This window comes from Bubalus bubalis, chromosome 16 (assembly GCF_019923935.1).
Source record: "Bubalus bubalis isolate 160015118507 breed Murrah chromosome 16, NDDB_SH_1, whole genome shotgun sequence".
NCBI lineage: Eukaryota > Metazoa > Chordata > Mammalia > Artiodactyla > Bovidae > Bubalus > Bubalus bubalis.
The window spans coordinates 33,210,134-33,229,858 of NC_059172.1; the positions used below are offsets into that span (position 1 = coordinate 33,210,134).

General features: G+C 54.8%; 3 protein-coding genes across 13 annotated transcripts in view; 1 reads left to right on the forward strand and 2 right to left on the reverse strand.

Moving 5' to 3' along the window:
• NUMA1 (nuclear mitotic apparatus protein 1) overlaps nt 1-6,947 on the forward strand; it is a 73,106-nt gene extending 66,159 nt beyond the window's left edge. For 7 of the 8 annotated variants that reach the window (XM_006064723.3, XM_006064724.3, XM_006064725.3 and 4 more), the window contains 10 exons: nt 826-936; nt 1,019-1,237; nt 1,337-1,494; nt 2,716-2,962; nt 3,895-4,123; nt 4,684-4,820; nt 5,164-5,340; nt 5,493-5,606; nt 5,711-5,926; nt 6,250-6,947. In XM_006064723.3, coding sequence (XP_006064785.1) covers nt 826-936; nt 1,019-1,237; nt 1,337-1,494; nt 2,716-2,962; nt 3,895-4,123; nt 4,684-4,820; nt 5,164-5,340; nt 5,493-5,606; nt 5,711-5,926; nt 6,250-6,261 — 1,620 coding nt within the window. In that variant the 3' untranslated portion in view covers nt 6,262-6,947. The remainder of the gene's footprint in view (nt 1-825; nt 937-1,018; nt 1,238-1,336; nt 1,495-2,715; nt 2,963-3,894; nt 4,124-4,683; nt 4,821-5,163; nt 5,341-5,492; nt 5,607-5,710; nt 5,927-6,249) is intronic. The other variant, XM_006064728.3, reaches the window with a different exon arrangement.
• A 294-nt stretch (nt 6,948-7,241) lies between these two features.
• LOC102394388 (interleukin 18 binding protein) lies at nt 7,242-11,526 on the reverse strand. The gene is made up of 6 exons (XM_044929408.1): nt 9,618-11,526; nt 9,199-9,284; nt 8,662-8,862; nt 7,940-8,063; nt 7,711-7,858; nt 7,242-7,518 (listed from the first exon to the last, which is right to left on the reverse strand). Exons 2-6 carry the CDS (start codon nt 9,224-9,226, stop codon nt 7,390-7,392), a joined length of 630 nt encoding a protein of 209 aa, XP_044785343.1. The 5' UTR covers nt 9,227-9,284; nt 9,618-11,526; the 3' UTR covers nt 7,242-7,389.
• Nucleotides 11,527-12,593: 1,067 nt separating this feature from the next.
• RNF121 (ring finger protein 121) overlaps nt 12,594-19,725 on the reverse strand; it is a 79,712-nt gene continuing 72,580 nt past the window's right edge. For all 4 annotated transcript variants that reach the window (XM_006064731.4, XM_006064733.4, XM_006064732.4 and 1 more), the window contains 3 exons: nt 15,062-15,195; nt 14,315-14,416; nt 12,594-12,949 (listed from right to left, as the gene is read on the reverse strand). In XM_006064731.4, the coding sequence (XP_006064793.1) occupies nt 12,829-12,949; nt 14,315-14,416; nt 15,062-15,195 (357 nt within the window). In that variant the 3' untranslated portion in view covers nt 12,594-12,828. The remainder of the gene's footprint in view (nt 12,950-14,314; nt 14,417-15,061; nt 15,196-19,725) is intronic.

The following is a 19,725-nucleotide window of genomic DNA, read 5'->3' on the forward strand; positions in this document are numbered from 1 at the left end:
AGTGGCCCCAGGAGGGTCACAGGAGTTGGTGGGAGCTCAGAGCTGTTTGCCCAGCTCACTGCCCTGTGCTCCACACCGTGTCACAGTCATGCTGACACACAGGCGGAGTACACTCCTCTCAGGCCTTCCTGGTGCCGGGGGGTGAGGAGGTAAGGCTGGGTGGCCCTGGCCAGTGCCTGCTACAGACTTAGCACTTGCTGGCACAGATTGCGGGTGGACAGAGAATCCGCCACGGACAGACAGATCCTGCGCCCAAGGAGTCTGTGGTCTGTCTGGGAGGCTGCGCCCGCAGCATCACTGAGCCCACACCCACTTCGGAGTGAGGTGGGCAGAGGTGCAGATCTTACTCTGCTGCTCAGTCCCCGTGGCCAGTGTGCTTTCAGGCTCTGTACTCAGTTTCTTCATCTGTGAAGTGGAGCTGAAGTTAGTTCCCAGAGTGGTTTTGAGGAGAAATGAGTTCTCGTGTCCTCAGCACACATGCCTGTGCCTAGACCCCTGGTGTTCCTGGGGGCCAGTGCCTTTCCTCCCGGGAGACTGTCCTCACGGAGGGAGGGTGAGGTAGCATGTGCCTGGTGTCAGGGCAAAGGCAGGCTGCCAGAACTCTTCCAGAAAGGGCACTGTCTGGACAGGAAAAGCTCCTACAGCATCTGGACTCTGAGGGGTGTGTGGTGCTTAGGCTGGAGCTGGGAGGGGCCCAGAGGCCTGTTGTGTGTCCTCAGAGAACATGCAGGAATCTGTAAACACCGTGGAGCCCAGGAGGCTAGGGGTCGGTGGATTTGGGTGAGCCAAAGAGGCCAGTGGTCATCAGCTTCTCTCCTCGTTCAGGCCCAGGGCGGTGAGAGCCAGCAGGAGGTCCAGCGCCTCCAGGCCCAGCTGAGTGAGCTTCAGGCCCAGCTGAGCCAGAAGGAGCAGGCGGCTGAGCACTACAAGCTACAGGTAAGGAGCCCGGCCCCAGCCCCGGCCCTGGCGCCCCCCACTTCTCAGACCCCACCACCCACTCGCCCTTCCACCCACCCAGATGGAGAAGGCCAAGACTCATTATGATGCCAAGAAGCAGCAGAACCAAGAGCTGCAGGAGCAGCTTCGAGGCCTAGAGCAGCTGCAGACAGAGAACAAGGAGCTGCGGACAGAAGTGGATCGGCTGGGCCGGGAGCTGCAGCAGGCCGGGCTGAAGACCAAGGAAGCTGAGCAGACCTGCCGCCACCTCACAGCCCAGGTGCGCAGCCTGGAGGCACAGGTGAGGCTCTGGCCGTGCCGGCACACTGGCCTCCAGTGCCCTCCTCTCCGCAGCCACCCTGCTGAGGCCTGCCTTCACTCTCTCTCCACCGTTTCCCAGGTTGCCCATGCCGACCAGCAGCTTCGGGACCTGGGCAAGTTCCAGGTGGCGACTGACGCCTTGAAGAGCCGGGAGCCCCAGGCTAAGTCTCAGCTGGACTTGAGTATTGACAGCCTGGATCTGAGCTGCGAGGAGGGGACCCCTCTCTCTGTCACCAGGTCAGGGGGCACCCTTCCTCCCTGTCTGTTGTCAGCCCACTGTGATCAGGCAGCCTCCTGGGCACTGGGGCTATGAGAGAGGAAGATGGGAACCCTTTGCCCTCTGGAAGCTTGTTCTTAGAGGAGGAGGATGTATTAGAGGTATTAGGCCAGATGCTTGCATGTAGCATAGCGGGAATGAGAAGTAATGAGTGGTCAGAAGAGGCTTCATGGAGGCTGTCACTCCTGCTCTTGAGTCTTGAAAGAAACTGGAGGTGTGTGTCCCATGGACAGAGAAGAGTGATAACAACAAAGGTCGAGAAGGAGCTTGGCTGGACAGTGAAGTGGGGAGGGTTGGGCTCAGGCCCCTGAGGGCAGGCTGGACGCCCCCCCACTGAAGGAGGCTGGGGTTTAGACCTGATCCTGAAGGCACTGAGGGGCCTCAGAAGGGTTTGCAGTTGAGCACATGGTCAGTTTTGCATCTTAGCCTACCTATCTTGATAGGGAAAACTGAGACTTTAATGAGAACAATAAATGTATTTTTATGTTAAACACTTTATATGTGCCAGAGATACTGTTACACACCTGAGAAATATGAATTCATTTATCCCATAACAACTCTCTGAGGTAGAGTCTATGATTATCTCCTTTCACAGAGGAAAACTGGGGCAGCCTGGGGTCCCACAGTGGCAGGGCTAGGCTTGACCCCAGGCAGCCTGGCTTGAGTCCTAGCTTGTCACCACCGTGTGTCTCTCAGAGGCTGTTGTAGTCGAGGTGAGAGGGGACGAGGTAGACAGGAAAGGAGAGGAGTTGGGTGTGGTTAGGGGGCTCCTGGGTTTGGCAGGAAAGGGAAGAGATGGAGGCTGGCTGGAGGTTGCTCCCCCCAGCTTCGTGTTGGCTATAATAGGAAACAGAGGAGGAACAGACAGTGGACTTAGTTCGGGACATGTTGTTGTGGAGTCCAGAGGGGCAGTCTGGGGCTGTGTCTGGGAGGGTCTGGAGAGCAGGGTCTGGGAGTTGCCTGTATTGAGGAGCTCAGGGCATCATGGGGTGAGTGGGCTCACCAACAACAGAGCAGATGGAAGGCAGGGTCCCAGTCAAGGACTCTTTTTGGTACCTCTGAAAAATCAGAGGGTGGGGTGCTTGACCTAGTGGTCTTGTTATAAATGTCACTGGAACAAAGGGATGGACAAAATGTGATCTAGCCCCAGGAATGGCGCCTCAGCAGCCTTTTCCCCACAGCAAGTTGCCTCGCACCCAGCCAGACGGCACCAGCATCCCCGGAGAGCCAGCCTCCCCCATCTCCCAGCGTCTGCCCCCCAAAGTGGAGTCCCTGGAGAGCCTCTATTTCACGCCCATCCCTGCTCGGGGTCAGGCCCCCCTGGAGAGCAGCCTGGACTCCCTGGGGGACATCTCCCTGGACTCAAGCCGGAAGACCCGCTCCGCTCGTAGGCGCACCACGCAGATCATCAACATCACCATGACCAAGGTCAGGCTGCTGGGAATGGGGCTGTAGGACAGCACCAGTCGCTTCCTCTCCAGGGCCTCTCTCCATCAGGTCTCCAAAACCGCCTCCAGACACCCACAGACGAGAGCAGCAGAGCGGTGACTTGCTTTGGCCTCCCGTAGAAAGGGGCCAGGCTGGCCTCGGCTGCCTGTCCACTGACAGGCTGCTGTGCTCTCTGTGTACAGTAGCGACCCTGTGCAGGCTCAAGGGGACAACGCAGAGAAGCCGCCCAGCCCGTGCCTCCCAGCACGCACGCTGGGTGACAGATACGTTGTGCTGCCCAGGGGGCTGCCTACCTGCCTGGGGCTCTGGTCCTTGTTTCCACATCCCAAGGAGGTTGGGGAAGAGAGGAGGGGAGCACTTCAGCTACCAAGAAACCGAAGTTCTAAAAGATGGTCCCCTGGTGCACTTGGTCAGAGGGACCTGTGGGACAAGCCTGATGTGCTCAGGAACCACGGAGTCCAGCCCCAGCTCTGTGACCCTCAGGCCAGTCCTTTAATGCCCGTGTACCTCACTTCTAAGACAGCCTGAGGCACTCGGCCCACCCTCCCTCAGAGCCTTGTTAACAGACTCAGCGAACAATGGGCAGGAGTCCCGACAGTCTCAGCACCTTGTGTGGGATTAACAAGGCCCATTTCTTGCAGATGGGCAGCTGAGGACCCTGTGCAAAGCAGTGTGGACACGGGCAACCATGGGATCTGAGGCGCTTCGGGAAAGGAAATGGGAGGCTTTTTAAAAAAATGTTGATGTATTTGGCTATGCTTGGTGGCGGGTCTTAGTTGCGGCATGTAGGATCTAGTTCCCTAACCGGGATCAAACCCTGCATTGGGTTCAGTCTTAGCTGGTGGACCACCAGGGATGTCCCAGGACGTCAGGGCCCAGTCCCACTGCAGCAGGTGCGTTTTCTCTTCCAGAAGCTGGACGTGGAGGATCCAGACAGTGCCAACGCCTCCTTCTACAGCACACAGTCAGCCCCCGCTTCCCAGGCAGGCCCGAGAGCTGCCTCCTCCACCCAGTCTCTAGCCCGCCTGGGCTCTCCCGACGACGGCAACTCCACTCTGCTCAGCCTGCCTGGCTACCGGCCCACCACTCGCAGCTCCGCTCGCCGTTCCCAGGCCGGGATGTCCAGTGGGGCCCCTCCAGGTAGGGGACTGTGGGGGCCTGACACCCAAACATGAAACTGGGGACAGATCCTGACACAGCCAAAGGACAAGCTGCAATCCAGCACCTCACCCCTCTCCTCCCTTCCTGTTGTTCACCCAGGGGCTGTGCTAGGCAGTAAGGCTGATGTCATTCTCAGCCAAATGCTGCATGAGGGGCGGGGGATTCCCTGCACAGGACTGGTCCAGGCCCCTTCTCAGGTGGGGAGGGGCTGCCAGGGGGGGCCAGACTGCCAGGGATCTATCCTCAGATTCCTTTCTGAGGCTCTTGCCTTCAGGGAGCGCTCTGGGTATGGATTCCTGGTCCTCCAATAGTTTCTTTTGGTGTCACAACCTCTGCATGGGACCCCAGGGAGGAGGCAGGGAGCCAGTCCCCAGGGAAGAGATGGTAGTGGGCCTCGTGCCCATAGCTGCAGCATGGAGCAGAGCAGGACCCTGGGGTGCTGGAGTTCAAGGGCTAGGAGGGACAGAGTGGTGGCACCAAGGCGGGCAGGGTGCTGGCCTTGCAGCCCTGCTTGTTGCTGTCTCCCTGGCCCCGCACAGGCAGGAACAGCTTCTATGTGGGCACCTGCCAGGATGAGCCCGAACAGCTGGATGACTGGAACCGCATTGCAGAGCTGCAGCAGCGCAACCGAGTATGCCCACCGCACCTGAAGACCTGCTACCCCCTGGAGTCCAGGGTGAGCTCTTGGGTTCCCTGCCAGGGACCCGCCCCTGCTGGCTTCCCTCTTCCTCCTGGACCTCCCTCCCGTTTCCTAGCCTGCCAAGGAGGGGGACCTGCTTCTGGTCAACTAGCAGGCAGAGAGGAACTCAGGAGGAGGTTCTGTGGAGGGCCGGAGTTGGCAGAGGTCTCTAGGGACGGCTCCTGCGGCTCTGGTGCATGGCATAGGCCGGAAGACAACAGGACGGGAGCCGTTTGCAATAGGAAGGCTCCAAATGCCTGGCCAGTGAGGAGTTCTAGGGCGGTCTCGCTCCATTTCCAAACAGCTGAGGTCTACCGACCACTTCTTTTACCCCACACAGCCCTCCCTGAGCCTGCCTGCCATCACAGACGAGGAGATAAAAACCGGCGACCCCCGGGAGACCCTGCGCCGAGCCAGTATGCAGCCAGCCCAGATAGCTGAGAGCGCTGGCATTACCACACGGCAGCAGCGCAAGCGGGTTTCCTCAGAGACCCACCAGGGTCCCGGCACACCCGAGGTGGGTGACTTGGACTTTGGTCATCTCTAGCGGCCGCCACGTTTGCGAGTCTATTAGCAGGGAGTCTCCTGGTGCAGGAGGGAGGCAGGTGCTGGCTGGACACAGGCCACTTGTCTCGTATGCTGTAGACCTAACTGTCCTCTTCCCCATAGTCAAAGAAGGCCACCACATGTTTCCCGCGCCCCATGACCCCCCGGGACCGACACGAAGGGCGCAGACACAGCAGTACCGAGGCCCAGAAGAAGGCAGTTCCAGCTGTTAAACAGGTTAGCCGGGGGTTGAAGGGAGAACCTGGAGAGGCCCAGCCCGCGGAGCCCTAGAGCAACTGTGTGGCCAGTGGTGCCCGCAGTCTGACAGCCCTTCCCAACAGGCTGACCGCCGCCAGTCTATGGCCTTCAGCATCCTCAACACGCCCAAGAAGCTTGGGAACAGCCTTCTGCGGAAGGCAGCCTCAAAGAAAGCCCCCTCCAAAGCCTCACCCAACCCCCGCAGTGGGACCCGCCGCTCTCCGCGCATCGCCACCACCGCAGCCAGCGCTGCCACTGCTGCTGCCAGCGCTGCCGCCACCCCCCGGGCAAAGGGCAAGGTGCGGGCACTGACTGGGAAGGGGGAGGGTTCGGCTCCTAGAAACCCAGTAAGGAGCATGGGTGACAACCCCCACCCAGCCACCCCAGGGCTCTGAGTAGGCCCCTGGAGGGCAAGGGCTGAGAGCAGGTGCTCCCCTCTGGTTAGCTGCTGCTCCTCGAGAAAAGCAGAGGATAAAACACCCAGAGCTGCTCAGGTGAAACCAGCCCCTGCAAACCCGCGGTAGATGGGTCCAGGGCTGCAGCAAGGAGACCACCCTAGTCTGGGCGTGTGGGAGCGGGAGGGGGCACAGGCTGGCACTGAGCAGCTGTCTCTCTCTTCCAGGCGAAGCACTGAACAGCCAGTGCCAGTGAGCGGCCCCACCTGTGTTCCTGATGCTGCCCTCGCCTGGCCCTTCTCCTTCTGTCCCTTTCAGTGCCTTCTCTCAGCTCCCAGGCCAACAGTGGCCCAAATCCTCGAGACAGTGACGCCTGCCCACACCCTGACGGGGACCCGGACCATCCCCAGGTGAACCGTGTGTCCTCAAGAGTGGCCCAGAGCCTGGGCAGTCTGGGTCCTCTCCCTGCCTTGCTTCCTGATGTTTTCCTAGAGTAAAGTCACTTCTCCATCGTAACCGGATTAGAGGCTGGCTTTGTGTGGCTGGGTCCTTGGGCCTAGCCAGTCCTCCCAGCCTCTGGATCTAGAAGGGACCATTGGAGGAGCAGGCCCTGGTCCCTGCTGCTCCTGGCCTCTGGGCCTCGCGAGGGCCCTTGCTCTTGAAGTCCAGGACTGGGCACTGACCTAGTGGGAGCACCCCAGCCCCAGGTGCATCCATCCACCCAAGGACCCAGTTGCCCACAGGATGCTCTTTTCCAGGAGAAGGGCCCTGCACCTAGGGGGGTGGGGGGCAGCCCTCAGTGGCAGCTCCCATCGCCCACCCTCCGGGGTGGGATTTGGAGTGATGGGAAGGTTTTTAAGGGCCAGAGATGGATCTTTTCTAAATGTTATTACTTGTAAATAAAGTCTATTTTTTCTCCCTTGAATGCCGAGATGCCTTGGTCTGTGTCGGGGAAGCAGGGAGACTCCAGACCACCTACCTTCTCTCAAACCCCTTCTCCTGGCCTCTCTGAGGCCACAGGATCTTCCACTGTTTCTGGCCTCTGCTCCTGAGGAGCGTTACGGGCCGGCATCTTGTGAGGGCCTGTGTCCCTGAATCTGGTTTTGTCTTCAGCTTCAGAGTGGCATCCTCTCTCACTCCATGCTCCCTCCTCACACGAGCCACGTTCTGCGCTGGAACGACGGCCTAAAGGATAAGTGACTGGACACACGTCAGATGCTGCTGTTGAAGATGGTTTATGAATGCCCCCCCATGGGCCTTGCTGGGGTGACAGATACAGCGGTGGGTCAGAAGCAGCCTCTGCCTGCATCCCAGGAGCCCACAGAGGAAACAAATATATTAAATCAATGCAGACTGTGGCTTGGACTTCAGTAAAGAGGTGGTGTTTCAACCAGGTGGCGGTGGAGCTCGGGTTCACCATCGGGATGGTGCAGCAGAGGGGACTGGCTGGAGGGTGGGGCTTCCTGTGGCAGGGGCACACTTGTCTTCGGCCCAGCCTGGGGGAGTGAAGCAAACAAGCATCAGGGCCAAGGTGGGAAGAACTTCCCTCTAAGCCATGTCTCTCCTGCCTGAGTGGCTCGGGCAGTCAGTGGGCATCAGCTGGAAGCTGCTGTGGGCAGAGCCCACCCTTTCCTTCCCACACTGAAGTAGGGCTCCTTATGTCCCGGAGGCCCTCCCTTGGGCCTCACCCAGAGCTGGGCCAGGACAAGGTGACGCTGGACAGTCTGCCCAGGATCCATGAAAACACAGGAGAAGTTGGTATCTCGCAGGGCAGGGCTCAGCTCCTCCAGCACCAAGGGCCTCCACAGCTGGGTCCACTTGCCCCTGTACTCCCGCCTGGAGCAGAGGAGGGGGAGAGGCTGTGAGAGGACCGCAGCAGCGGCCTGCCTCCAGCCAGCCTCACCACCACGCCCTCACCTGGTGCTGCCCTCCCGCAGCCGGCCTGGGAGGTGCTCGATGAAGGAGCCGTTGCCCAGCCAGTAGAGGATGCTGAAGTGGGGAAAGCGGCTGCAGGCGGTACAGGACAAGGTCAGCGTTCCATCTAAGGGGCACATGTGGCTGTTAGTCCTATAGAGCAGACCCTCCCGCCTCTGCCACGGTCTGCCCGCCCTGCCCCACGATTCAGGAATCTGGAATGCAAAGTCCAAGGGAAAGGCTGAGCAACAGGAATCTGGGGATGGGTCCCTCATCTGGGTCCTTGACTCCTGAGCTTGTTTCTTCAGAATGCCCCGGGGTTTCTAGCACCCAACTTCAGTGATTCTAGGAGCTCTGGCCAAGGAGGCAGCACAGTAGGCAGTCGCTCAACTGAGAAGGCCAGAGGGCAAGTGGGCCCTGTGAGGAAGGGCTGGGCTCGGAGCCACCTCCGTCAGGACTCTGGGAGTCCTCTGACTGTTCTGAGTCCTCTCCATCCCACGTGACAGCATCTTGGGAGCTGTGAGCTGAGCCCTGCACCAACTCGCAATGCTGGCTGGGAGAGGGAGAATGCCCACTGCTCAACCGAGCTGCTCGGTTGGTGACAGGCTACGTGGCAGAAGGCTGGGGGGTGCGTGCTCAGAGGCCAACCCACTCTTGGCGCCACTGTTCCCTCAGCCCGCCCTCGGACCACCGCGCCCTCCCCTCCCACTGGAATAGCTGCTTACTCAGTGAGACTTTCACTGCTGGCCAGGTCACTGTCAGCGCTGGGCACTGTTTAGCTGCTGGGAGCGCTAGCGGCCGCGAGGAGCAGGGGGCCTTTGCCATCCCAGGTGAGGCAGCTGTGGTGTCCTGAGGCACAGGTGTGGCTCTGGCCAGGTGGGAGAAGATGTGGGCACAGAGGAGCAGGGCCCAAAGAGGGCTGGGGTCTGAGGAGAGGACAGTCACCGAGATCAGCAGCTGTCTGACCTCCTGGGACTGCTCGGCATCCCAGCTCTGCTCTTGAGAGGGACCTCCTGCCAGGATTAAGTCTGGCAGATTCTTGGCTCTGCTGGGAATGGGTGGGGCAGAAGAACCCCTCCAGCCCTAGCTCTTGTCTCTCTGAATGGAGCACAGGGAGACCTTGGAATGGAGCCAGAGCACAGCATCCAGAGGCTGAAAGCCACAGCACAGCAGCTGAAGGGACCACCTGGGGTCAGGTTCCTCACTGCCCTCAGGCCGCGCCCCACCCCTTCCACCCGCACATGCACAGCCCCAGGGCCCACCTGGAATCCAGTTCTGTCTCATGGTCATGATGAACTGTGTCAGGAGCTGCCGTGCCTTGCTCTATATATCTGTGACAACTTCCTCTCTGGGGAGGCGGGGGAGGTGACCGTGACAAACGGGTTCTCCTACAGATTCCAGGCTGACTAGTACAGCCTTCCTGTGGTCTCCACAGCCCCTTCCTACGTCTGACTTTTCAGGGGGCTGCCAGACACTGTCCACTCTGCCCTGTCCACCTGTCCCAACTGTCAACTGGAGGACCAGCATCAAGCGCAGGCTGGAGCTCTTCCAGCCCCTAGAAACAAAGCTGGTGGATCCCCACCCTAGCTCTTTCTACCATCAACATTATACTTGTCACTAGTCCAATCAAACGCTTCATTATAGGATGGAAACTGAGGCCCAAAGAGGATCAGGGACTTACCTAGTCACAAAGGAGGGAAAATTCTGCTGCCAGAGCTGTTCTGGGAAGGGCAGGATAGACAGTGAAATCCTTCTGGGAAAGCACTGCCCCCCTCCTCCTATCTTACTTTCAGTTTTATTTAAGCAGGGGATCTAGAATAGGCTCTGGCCACCAGCAAGACACATGTGCTCCACAGCAGTCTAGACCCAGTCCCGAAGGTCCCTGCACACCGTGCCTTCTGCTGAGCTGGAGCTCACTGCGGCCGTGAGCCTTCTCACTTACCCCCAGGCCCCCTGCTCTGCAGGTGGTGTCAGCCTTCAACCATCCTCAGCCTCCCCCTCCAAGGGGTGCACAGGGCCATGAACTGATGAAAGTCTCTCCATCCCAAGACTCTGCTCTTCTATGTGAACAGAAAAGGCCTCCTGCTTCTTCCTTCAGTCACGCTATATTCAAGGGGACAACTGTCCTAGGCACTGGGGACCCGAAGTTGGATCAAGTGGACCATTTCAGACTCACACCAGCCCATCCACATCCTGGCCTTTCTCAGGCTCCCCACTCCCTCCAACCAACCCAACACCCACCCCTCACCCCCATGAATCCTCACTTCTGTCACCCCAGCTCCTTGGCCAGAGTTACAGATCTAAGCTCACCAGGAAGTCTAGTTTCCCCTTGCCTGGATCCCAAGAAGCCCTGAAGAGCCCTCTCTTTTGGAAGCTGCCCCTTTCGGAGCTCCCCAGCTCAGTTTGGCTGTGTCTGGCCCCACATGAGCCCCATCACGGGAGCTACATTTCCTGGCCTCCACGGGAACCTCTCAGACACGCTTGGAGCACAAGCTAGAACACTGGCCCTACGGAGAGGAGAGGGTGCTTTCCAGGGAAGAGTGGGTACACCCAGCACTGGCTGGAGCAACAAGAGCTACAGAAGTCAGGGTCACACATGTGGCTTCAAGGGGTGGACAGACCAGGGCTGGTGATCCACGGAGCAGGTGTGAAGGACCAGACCTGAGTGTCTGGGATCAGGAGGATGGGGTCCTGGAGACAGAGCCAGGGAGGCCAAGAGATGAAATAAAGTTTGGAAGATGAGTCAGGAGCATGGCTGCAATCTCAAGGGGTGAGTGTGTTGTGTGTGTGTAAAAACCATACATTTCCAATTTAGATGTGGGAGACTAAAAGTCAACTCCTCTTCTCCAGGGCTCTAACTCACATCTTCTCAGTCCTTCCCCCACCGCCTGCCCAGCAGCTTCTGGGCTGCAAGACGCAGAGAAGCTCCTCCCTAGGAGCGCCAGTGTCTCCAGCAGGGAGGTCAGGAGGCAAGACTGTCGGGGCTTCTGAGACCCAGTTCTCCGGGGAAGGGGGTGGGGATGCGAGGGACAGGAGACAGGATTCTACCTGTGAGTGTAAATAAGGCCAGAGTCGGGCTGCTGGGAGGTCATGGTACTCAGGACTGTTGAAGGACGGAGAGAGTGCCCTGGAGAGACTGGCCTTGGCTTCTCACATGACCTGATGTGGGGGTGGGGGGCAGTGGTTTATTCACTAAGTTCTGTCTGACTCTATGACCCTCTGGACTGTAGCTCACCAGGCTCCTCTGTCCATGGAATTCTCCAGGCAAGAAAACTGGAGTGGGTTGCCATTTCCTTCTCCAGGGGATCTTCCCAACCCGCGGATTGAACCCCATTTCCCGCATTGCAGGTGAATTCTTTACCGCTGAGCCACATGTGGGTGAAGGAGGGACAAAAGTGAAAGGATGACCGCAGGCCCCAATCCACCGAGGACGGGCCCATGGGCATGAGCGAGCGGCATGTTGGGTAAGCCACAGTTGGGTAAGAGAGTGACTGGGAAGAGGGGTGGTTGCGGCAGGGCACTGACCTCAGGTCGTGAGGATGGTCACCCTGTGATGACCCAGGGCCCCTTCTGTGGCAGGACAGAAGCCCAGCAGGCCATCTCACTCAGGGATGTTGGACGGGACCCACCACTCACAGGACCCAGCTCTCAAATGGGAAGAGCAAAAAGGCAGCAGAGGCCAGGCAGCCCCGGGGACCGCAGGGCAAGAGGTGGGAAGAAGAAAAGCAAGATGGATATTCAGCTTTCCAACCCAGCTCACAGAGCTTTATTAAGAACAGATGACAAGACCCTGCTTGGTTCCTGCTGCACCTGAAGGGCCATATTCCCTAGGAACCCGGCGTGGAAAGCCCGAATTTGCCCTCCTACTTCCTTCAAAACCCCTAAGACCAGAGCTGGGGCCTACCTGAAACCCCCTTTCAGACACCATACTCACCCGGCCCTGACCCTCTTCCCAGCCACCCCAGCACTCAGGCTGCTGGGCCCAGGCAGAACCCAGGGGATGACCGGGCTAACATGAGGATATTCCTTGAGCTGGGAATCCCCTGGCAGCTTTAAGGGAACAACGTGTGACTACAGGAAGAAATGTCACGTCTGTCAGTCCCTCCACCGCAGACACACACACACACACACACTCACTCGGGCTTGCAGGGAAGGAAGTGATGTGGTAGTGGCGTTCGGCACATGTCACCACTTCTGGGCAGAGCGTCAGCTTGCATAAGCGGCCCTCAATCACTGCTCTGTATAGATGGTCTCTGTTCTTGACTGAGTAAGCCCTGCTTAGGGGAAGGTTCCCCAACAAATTCTCAGGGAATTCTGAGGTCCCAGGGCTTCCTTCACTGGAAAAGCCATGACAAGGTTCCACTTGCCTCAACCAGCCTATGGCCACCCCCACAGGGAAGGCCCGCCCGTGGCCTTAGCTGGGAGGAAGGACACTTCACCCTGCAGGGCTCTTCAGTGGCACTGGCCACAGTTCTCTGGCCCTTCCGCACAGAGTGTACCAGGCTTGAGCCCCACGCATGGAAAGAAGAGGGGGGCAGGGCCTGGGGCTCATAGCCAGAGGTAAGATGGCTCCTTTACGTCAAAAATGTTGTGGCTCTGCTCCTGCCCTGCTCAAGCAGGGAGGTGAGGCCTGGAAGAACTGGGGCAATTCCTAAGCTCCACAATAAAAAAGGTTTTTAAATATATTCATCAAAATAGTTTTCTTTTAAAAAGCCCCCACTGCTGACAGCCCCACCAGCTGGCTCTCCATCACCTCCCTCCCCAGCCCGGACACAGCCGGAGGAGTCCTGAGTGGCCCAGTGCCCCTCTGAGTCTTTCCCACCCAAGAGGTCTTGGAGGGCAGGGAGGAGAGTGCCCTGAGGTCCATGGTGGGTGGATGTTCTTCTTCCTGACTATTCCAGGCCCAGGATATAGTTGATGCCTTGCACCAGGCCAATGATGACAGGCTGCCATGCTACCAAGTACCGAAGCCAGTCGAGCAGTTGCCCGTACATGACATGAGGCCTCTCCCAGCTGTCAAGTGAGTTAAAGAAAAGGGGCTACATGTTCGAGCTGCTGAGGCTGGCCTAGGGGATGGGTAAGAGGGTCTGTCTACATGTTCCAGACACTTCACAGAAATCAGCCTACAAAGAAAGGTGCTTTCTAGAAAGCCCCACCCAACCTCTCCATGTTGGAACACAGGTCTGAACCTGGAGAATGAGGGAAGTGGGACAGAGGGGATCAATGCAGAGGATCAGACAGACAAGGCAGAGGGTGGAGTGGTGAAATGAAGCTCTCTGTGGATGATACACACAGAGGGCTCTGCATGACCCCCTCTGTAAGCTGGGACTGCCAGTGAGCCTGAGACTGCCGTAGATTTCTCATGACAACAGCTTCGGGAAGACGGGGAAAGAGATAACGTAACCCGAAGGTTCTTGTCCAAAATGGGAAGATTTCTAGGTCAACGGAGGGGTTGAGTGTGAGGACAGAGGCATATAGGGGCAGAGCAAGAGGCTGGTCACAGGGGATAATTCCTGGTAGAGAGGCTCGCACTGAACATGGGGGCCCTGCTGAGGCCAAGCAGCCCTGGAGAGGAGTCCCTTCCCTCCACTTTACAACCCACTGCCGGGAAAGACACTGGAGAGGGAGCCTAGGAATCCAGCTCCGGGGAAGCACAGACCTCACAAGCCTGTGGGGAGTCCTTCTGAGGGCGTCAGGAACCACAGTCTGGCCCAGTACTGGGAACCAAGAGAAGCCCCGACCCTCAGCTTGACCATGGAGTTACTGAACTAGACCCCAAAAGAACCAAGCAAGGAACCATAAAGGGGAACACCAAGGCCCTCCACAGCCCGGCTAGTATCCAGGGGCCAGGAAACCCCCATACAGAGAGAAAGGGCAACTGGGAGAGGTCCCTAGATCCAGGGGCAGCTGAGAGCAGCACAGGTCCTGTGTTCAAAGTGGAGGGGACAGGGCTGGTCTCCAGCCCCGCCCACCAGAGGTGAGGCATCACATGTTAGTTATATCACCTTGAGAATGTTAGTCAACCTTGAAACTGTTTCACTGGTAAAAATGAGGATACTATTACCCAGGTCACAAGGCTCTAGAGAACGAGTGAGCCCTCAGAAGGAAAGCGCTTGGCACAGTGCCGCCAGGTGTGCAGGAAGCAGGCGGGCAAAGGAAGTAGCTATCACTACCGATTCACCCTCGAGGGATCCTGAGTGGTGAGGAGAAGCTGAGCTGTTGGTCCTGCCCCATATCCCACCCACCTCCCTAGACAAGCCAAATGGACTGGTGGGCAGTTACCAGACAGGACTCAGGAGGGGAACCCCAAGACCCGCCTGATGCAGGCTGGTACTTTCTTACCACTGCCCGCTCCCAGCAAGAGCCCAAAAAGGATACGGGTTGCTGAACATCCTCTTGAGGTCTACCTTCTCTTTGCAGTAGGGACACGTCTGCTTCTTTCCCACAATGCACCAGCCGCGGATGCAGAACTCGTGGAATCTGAGCACCACTGGTCAAGGGAAATGGTGGGCAGCCAGGATGGCACTCCAGCCCCATGACGGGCTTCACGGCGTCCAGGCCCTAGCTCTGGAGGGAGGTTCAAACCCTGGCTTCATCTCTTACCAGCTATATCGCCTTGGGCAAGCTGAGAGTACACCTCCGGCCCTGCTTCCTCACACATGAAGTGGGGTTAATGAACTCTGCCTTACAGGGCCACTCTGGGCACAATGGAGAGCACACGGCACGGAACGGGAGCCGAGTAAGGACGTGGTGAACGCCAGAGGCGCCACTCAGGGGCACTTGATTCCAGCACTGAGGGAGCCAGTTAGAGGATGCTCCTCCCTGGCGACTGACCCAATCTTGCAGCAGCTGGTGTAGCTGAGGCTCCCTTCTGACCTGGCCAGGCTATACACACTGCTTACGCACAAGTGGCTCCCATCTATGAGAAAGACCAAAGGAGGCAGCCGTTTCCACTCCCTGGGATTGGCTTCCCTATCAGAGGACATCACCCAGATGTGTGCCTCTTGTGACTCTCCTCCTCTCAAAGGTCTGGATGGCATGCCCAGGGTCATGACGGTCCCCTCCCTCCCTGACTGCAGTGTGCACGTGGTGAGAGAGGCAGCCCAGGAGCTCCAGGCAGGATACACGTGATTGCAAGACAGCCTATACGTGTTCTCGATGATGCCTTCTTCACTGACATCCACAAAGATCTGCTGCCCACACACTGCGCACACACTGTCCGAGAGGTGTTTGGTAGGCATGCCCGACTCGCTGTAGAACTGGGAGAGAAGAGCAGGAGGAAAAGACAGGAAAGACGTGAGAATCAACCAAAGTGGCACGATACCAGCGAGGCCTGGGGTCTTCTGGAGAGAATGTGACACGGCAGGTGGAGGATCCTGAGCTGGAGAATATCTCACCGTCAGTCATCCTCATCTCTGTGGGGCAGATGGCGTGAAAGGACTAGACCAGAGATGGGCTGGAAGTCAGATCAGACAGAACCTGAAGACGGGGCTGGTCAGCATCAGGGCAGGAGACCGGCAGGGAGAAGGGTTCGGGGCCACTGATAGGGAACCACATCAGCTAAGCCACTCTGTGGCCACACCGTGGTTCCCCCAGATGGGCGACATCTCTTCTCCAAGAGGCACATCAGTGAAACACCTGGTGCAATGGTGGCTGGGTGACAAGGACATTTTCAGGCACTTGTTGCAGCAGTAAAACAGCTTCAACCCATTTGGACAGCATTTGGCATGATGTCTCAAACTGCCACACCATTTAACCCATTAACTTCACCTTAAGAAATTTAAAGAAATTTCTTTAAAAACAAAAAAAGCTTCATGCATACAGATACTCATTTAAGTGTTATTTATAACTAAAGAAGTGAAGAGTCTGGCAACCTCTCAAAAAGTTAAACACAGCAATACCATATGACATAGCAATTCCATTCTTAGATAATACTCCTAAAGAATAAAAACCAGGCCTAACCACACACTTGTACACCAATGCTCATTAGCAGCATTAATCACAAATAGCCAAAAGGTGGAAACAGCCCAAGTGTCCATCAACAGAAGAATGGACAGACAAAATGGGGTCTATCGCTCCAATGAAATGTTACTCAGTCACAAGAATAACAAAGTTCTGATACATGCCAAAACATGCAGGCACTTTGGAAACATGCTAAGTAAAACAAGTCAGACACAAAAAGATAAGCATTGCACTGATATATGAGTCTATTTCTATAAAATATCTAGAATAGCCAAATTCATAGACAGAAAATAGAATAGAGGTAACCAGTGGTGGGGAGGAGGAAATGGGTTATTGCTTCTGTTTGGGATGATCAAAAATTTTGGAAATAGCACACTGAACAATGGCTAAAATGGTGAATTTTATGCTACATATATTTTCCCAAAAAAGCAAGAAAAAAAAAGCGGCAAACAAAAACAAGCAAAGAAATGGAAAGAACCATAAATGACCAACAATAGAGGGATGCCTCGATAACCTGTGGCACCCACTCAAGGGGCTAGATAGGCAGCGAGTCAGCTGAAGCTTGAGATACAACATTAAGTGTCAAAAGCAGGGCACAAAATTGGAGGCACAGTACTGTTGTTGGTACCATATGTAAAGACAAGCAAGCAGATCAGTCAAAAGGTCAGAAGGAAACGTATGAGAATATTTACACCAGTGATGTCTTGGTAGTAGGATTATAAATGGGTGTTTTTTATTTTGCCTACTTTTCTGTACTCAAATTTTCCTTAATGAACATATATAACAGGCAAGCCTCAGAGATATTGTGGGTTCCATTCCAGAACACCACAATAAAGTGAGTCACACAAATTCTTTGCTTTCCCAGTGCATTTAAAAGTTATGTTTCTACTTACTACTAGGGATGCAATAGCACTATGTCTAAAAACCAACTAGGACAGTAACATCCAAGACCACAGATCACCATAACAAATAATAATGAAAAAATTCAAAACACTGCCAGAAATACCAAAATGTAACACAGAGACACAAAGTGAGCAAAGGCTGCTGGAAAATGGTGCTGACAGACTTGCTTGCTGCAGGGGTGTCCTAAACCCTCAATTTGCAAAAAGCAAAACAAAAAATTATCTGCGAAATGCAATAAAGCAAAGCATGATAAAAAGAGGTACACCCATACCTTAAAAGATTATTTATTACCATGGTTAATCACAGTGAATGAGGAATTCCATGCTCCAAACAGAAATTCAAAATTTTGCATACCTTCCTTATGGTTTATTGTTCAATAGCTACATAGCATTTCCCCTTGATCCCAAGAATAAAAGACTTGAATTTTGTTGAAACTGTCTATTGTTTTTTTTCTTTTCTTTGTTCTTAAAAATGATGGTAAAACACACATAACATAGAATTTACCATCTTAACTATTTTTAAGTATACAGTTTGGTAATGTCAGTAAGTATATTCACATTGATCTGCAGCTCATCTCCAGAACTTTCACATCTTGCAAAACTGTAAAATTAATTCTTTAAAAGGCTTCTGTATTTATTATTACAATTTGATCTGTACCTATAAAGGGAAACAGATTATACTTAGCCTTTTTTGTATTGTTATTTTCCTAATTCGAGTTTCCTGTTTTTTGTTTCCAAGCAACTGTCTTCTGAAAACTTCACAGACTGTTAGCTAGGTGAGGGACAACAGTGGAAGAAGGGCGGGGGTAAAGGAGCTGGGACAAGGAGTAGGGAGGACACAGCTACGTCTGCCACGACCTCCACTCCACATGCGGCTTCTCTGACTCTAAGCAGCCCTTCTGAGAAATGGCCTCTCCTGACTCCAAAAGTTTTCAGGGGTAGAGGGCAGAGCTGCCCCAAGAATCCATGAATATAGAGTTTCTGGCCTTCAACACTCCCTCCCTGTCTTGCAAGAATGTCTGAAGTGGCTTAAGGTGAGCCTGTTACTGTCACAGGACACCAGAGCAGCCCCGTCACTGGGGAAACCAAAGCCCAGTGACGGAAAGAAACTAGCTGTGATGAGAACCCAGACCCCCTGACCAAGATGTTCACTGACATCTGAACACTGGAGAAATGCAGCTACTTAGGTCAGTGAGGGCCAATAATTCAAAAGGTTCTGATTTGTGTATCTAGAGTGCAAAAGGATGAGTGAGAGTTAAGTGAAAGTGAAGTCGCTCAGTCATGTCTGACTCTTTGCGACCCCATGGACTATAGCCTACAAGGCTCCTCTGTCCATGGGACTCTCCAGGCAAGAATACTGGAGTGGGTTGCCATTTCCTTCTCCAGGGGATCTTCCTGACCAAGGGATCAAACCTGGGTCTCCCGCACTGGAGGCAGACGCTTTTTAACCTCTGAGCCACCAGTGAGAGTTAGGGTGAAGCCAAACCCATGGGAGCCCACTAGCTGCAATTCTCCAAAGCAGGAATCTGAATGTTTGTGCTGAGGGGACCTCTGAGAGAGACTCCACCAGAGTTCAAGAGGCTGACGGCTCTGAATGTGCCTGCCTGAGTATTTCTAGGCACATCAACTGAACAGTGAGAAGAGAGACCAAGAAGTCTGAGCCCAGCTCTGGCACCAAATCCTTGCACACTTGTGCAGCACAGGAACACCACCACTCATTCTGGCCCATGGCATCAGCAGTGAGAAAGGGGAACCCTCCAACTCAGGACAGGAGAGCTCTGAGGAAGAACTTAACCTCAAACCACTCCAAGTTCTGCCCCAGGATACTGGGGCAGGGATACAGCATCAGAGAGAACCTGCATGAGGTGATGAGAGTAGGAGGGACACTGAGGCAAAGTTCTATATTAGGCCTCTAGCTTCTCCATTCTCCCTGCGAGCTAATGTAGCGACAGGCCAGCAGGGTCAAATCCCACAATGTTTCAACAAAGTCATCAGATGAGTCTGTCAAGTCAGGAAGGTCCCAGCAACCAACAGTTCGCAGAGCCCACTGAGACTGCATAAGGAGGTCCTCGGGCTGAGTAAGGTAAAGTACAGGGAGGAAGATTCTGGTTTAACCTCAAGAGCCTGATGCCTCAGTGTGGAAAGGGCTCAAGGGGCCACACAGTTTGTCAGGACAGACTGCATTTCCATCCTCTGTCACTTACTATCTTGATGATCTTGAGCAAGCCACTCAAACTCTTCCTTCCTTCCGTCAGATATACTGGGTACCTACTAGGTACCAGTCACTGGACTATGTCTTGGGCTATAATGTTGGAAAAACACAGACCTGGCCTCTGTCTTCAGGAAACCTACAGCAAGGGGAGACTGGCATTTAATAGCCATACTACTCAAAGCAATCTACAAATGTAATGAGATCCCTATCAAATTACCCATGACATTTTTCACAGAACTAGAACAAATGATCCTAATATTTACATGGAACCATAAAAGACCCAGAATTGCCAAAGCAATCCTGAGGAAAAACAACAAAGCAGGAGACATAACACTCTTAGACTTTAGGCAATACTATAAAGCTATAATAATCAAAACAGGGTCCCATTACCACAAAAACAGACATATATAGATCAACGAAACAGAACAGGGAGCCCAGAAAAAACCCACATACCAACAGTCAATTAATCTTCAACAAAGGAGGCAATAATATAAAATGTAAAAAAGACAGTCTCTTCAGCAAGTGGTGCTGGGAAACCTGAACAGCCGTATGTAAATCAATGAAGTTAGAACACACCCTCACACCATGCACAAAAATAAACTCAAAACAGCTTACAGACTTAAACATAAGATATGACACCATAAAACTCCTAGCAGAGATCAAAGGCAAATATTCTGACATAAATCATAACAATGTATGCTTAGGTCCCTCTC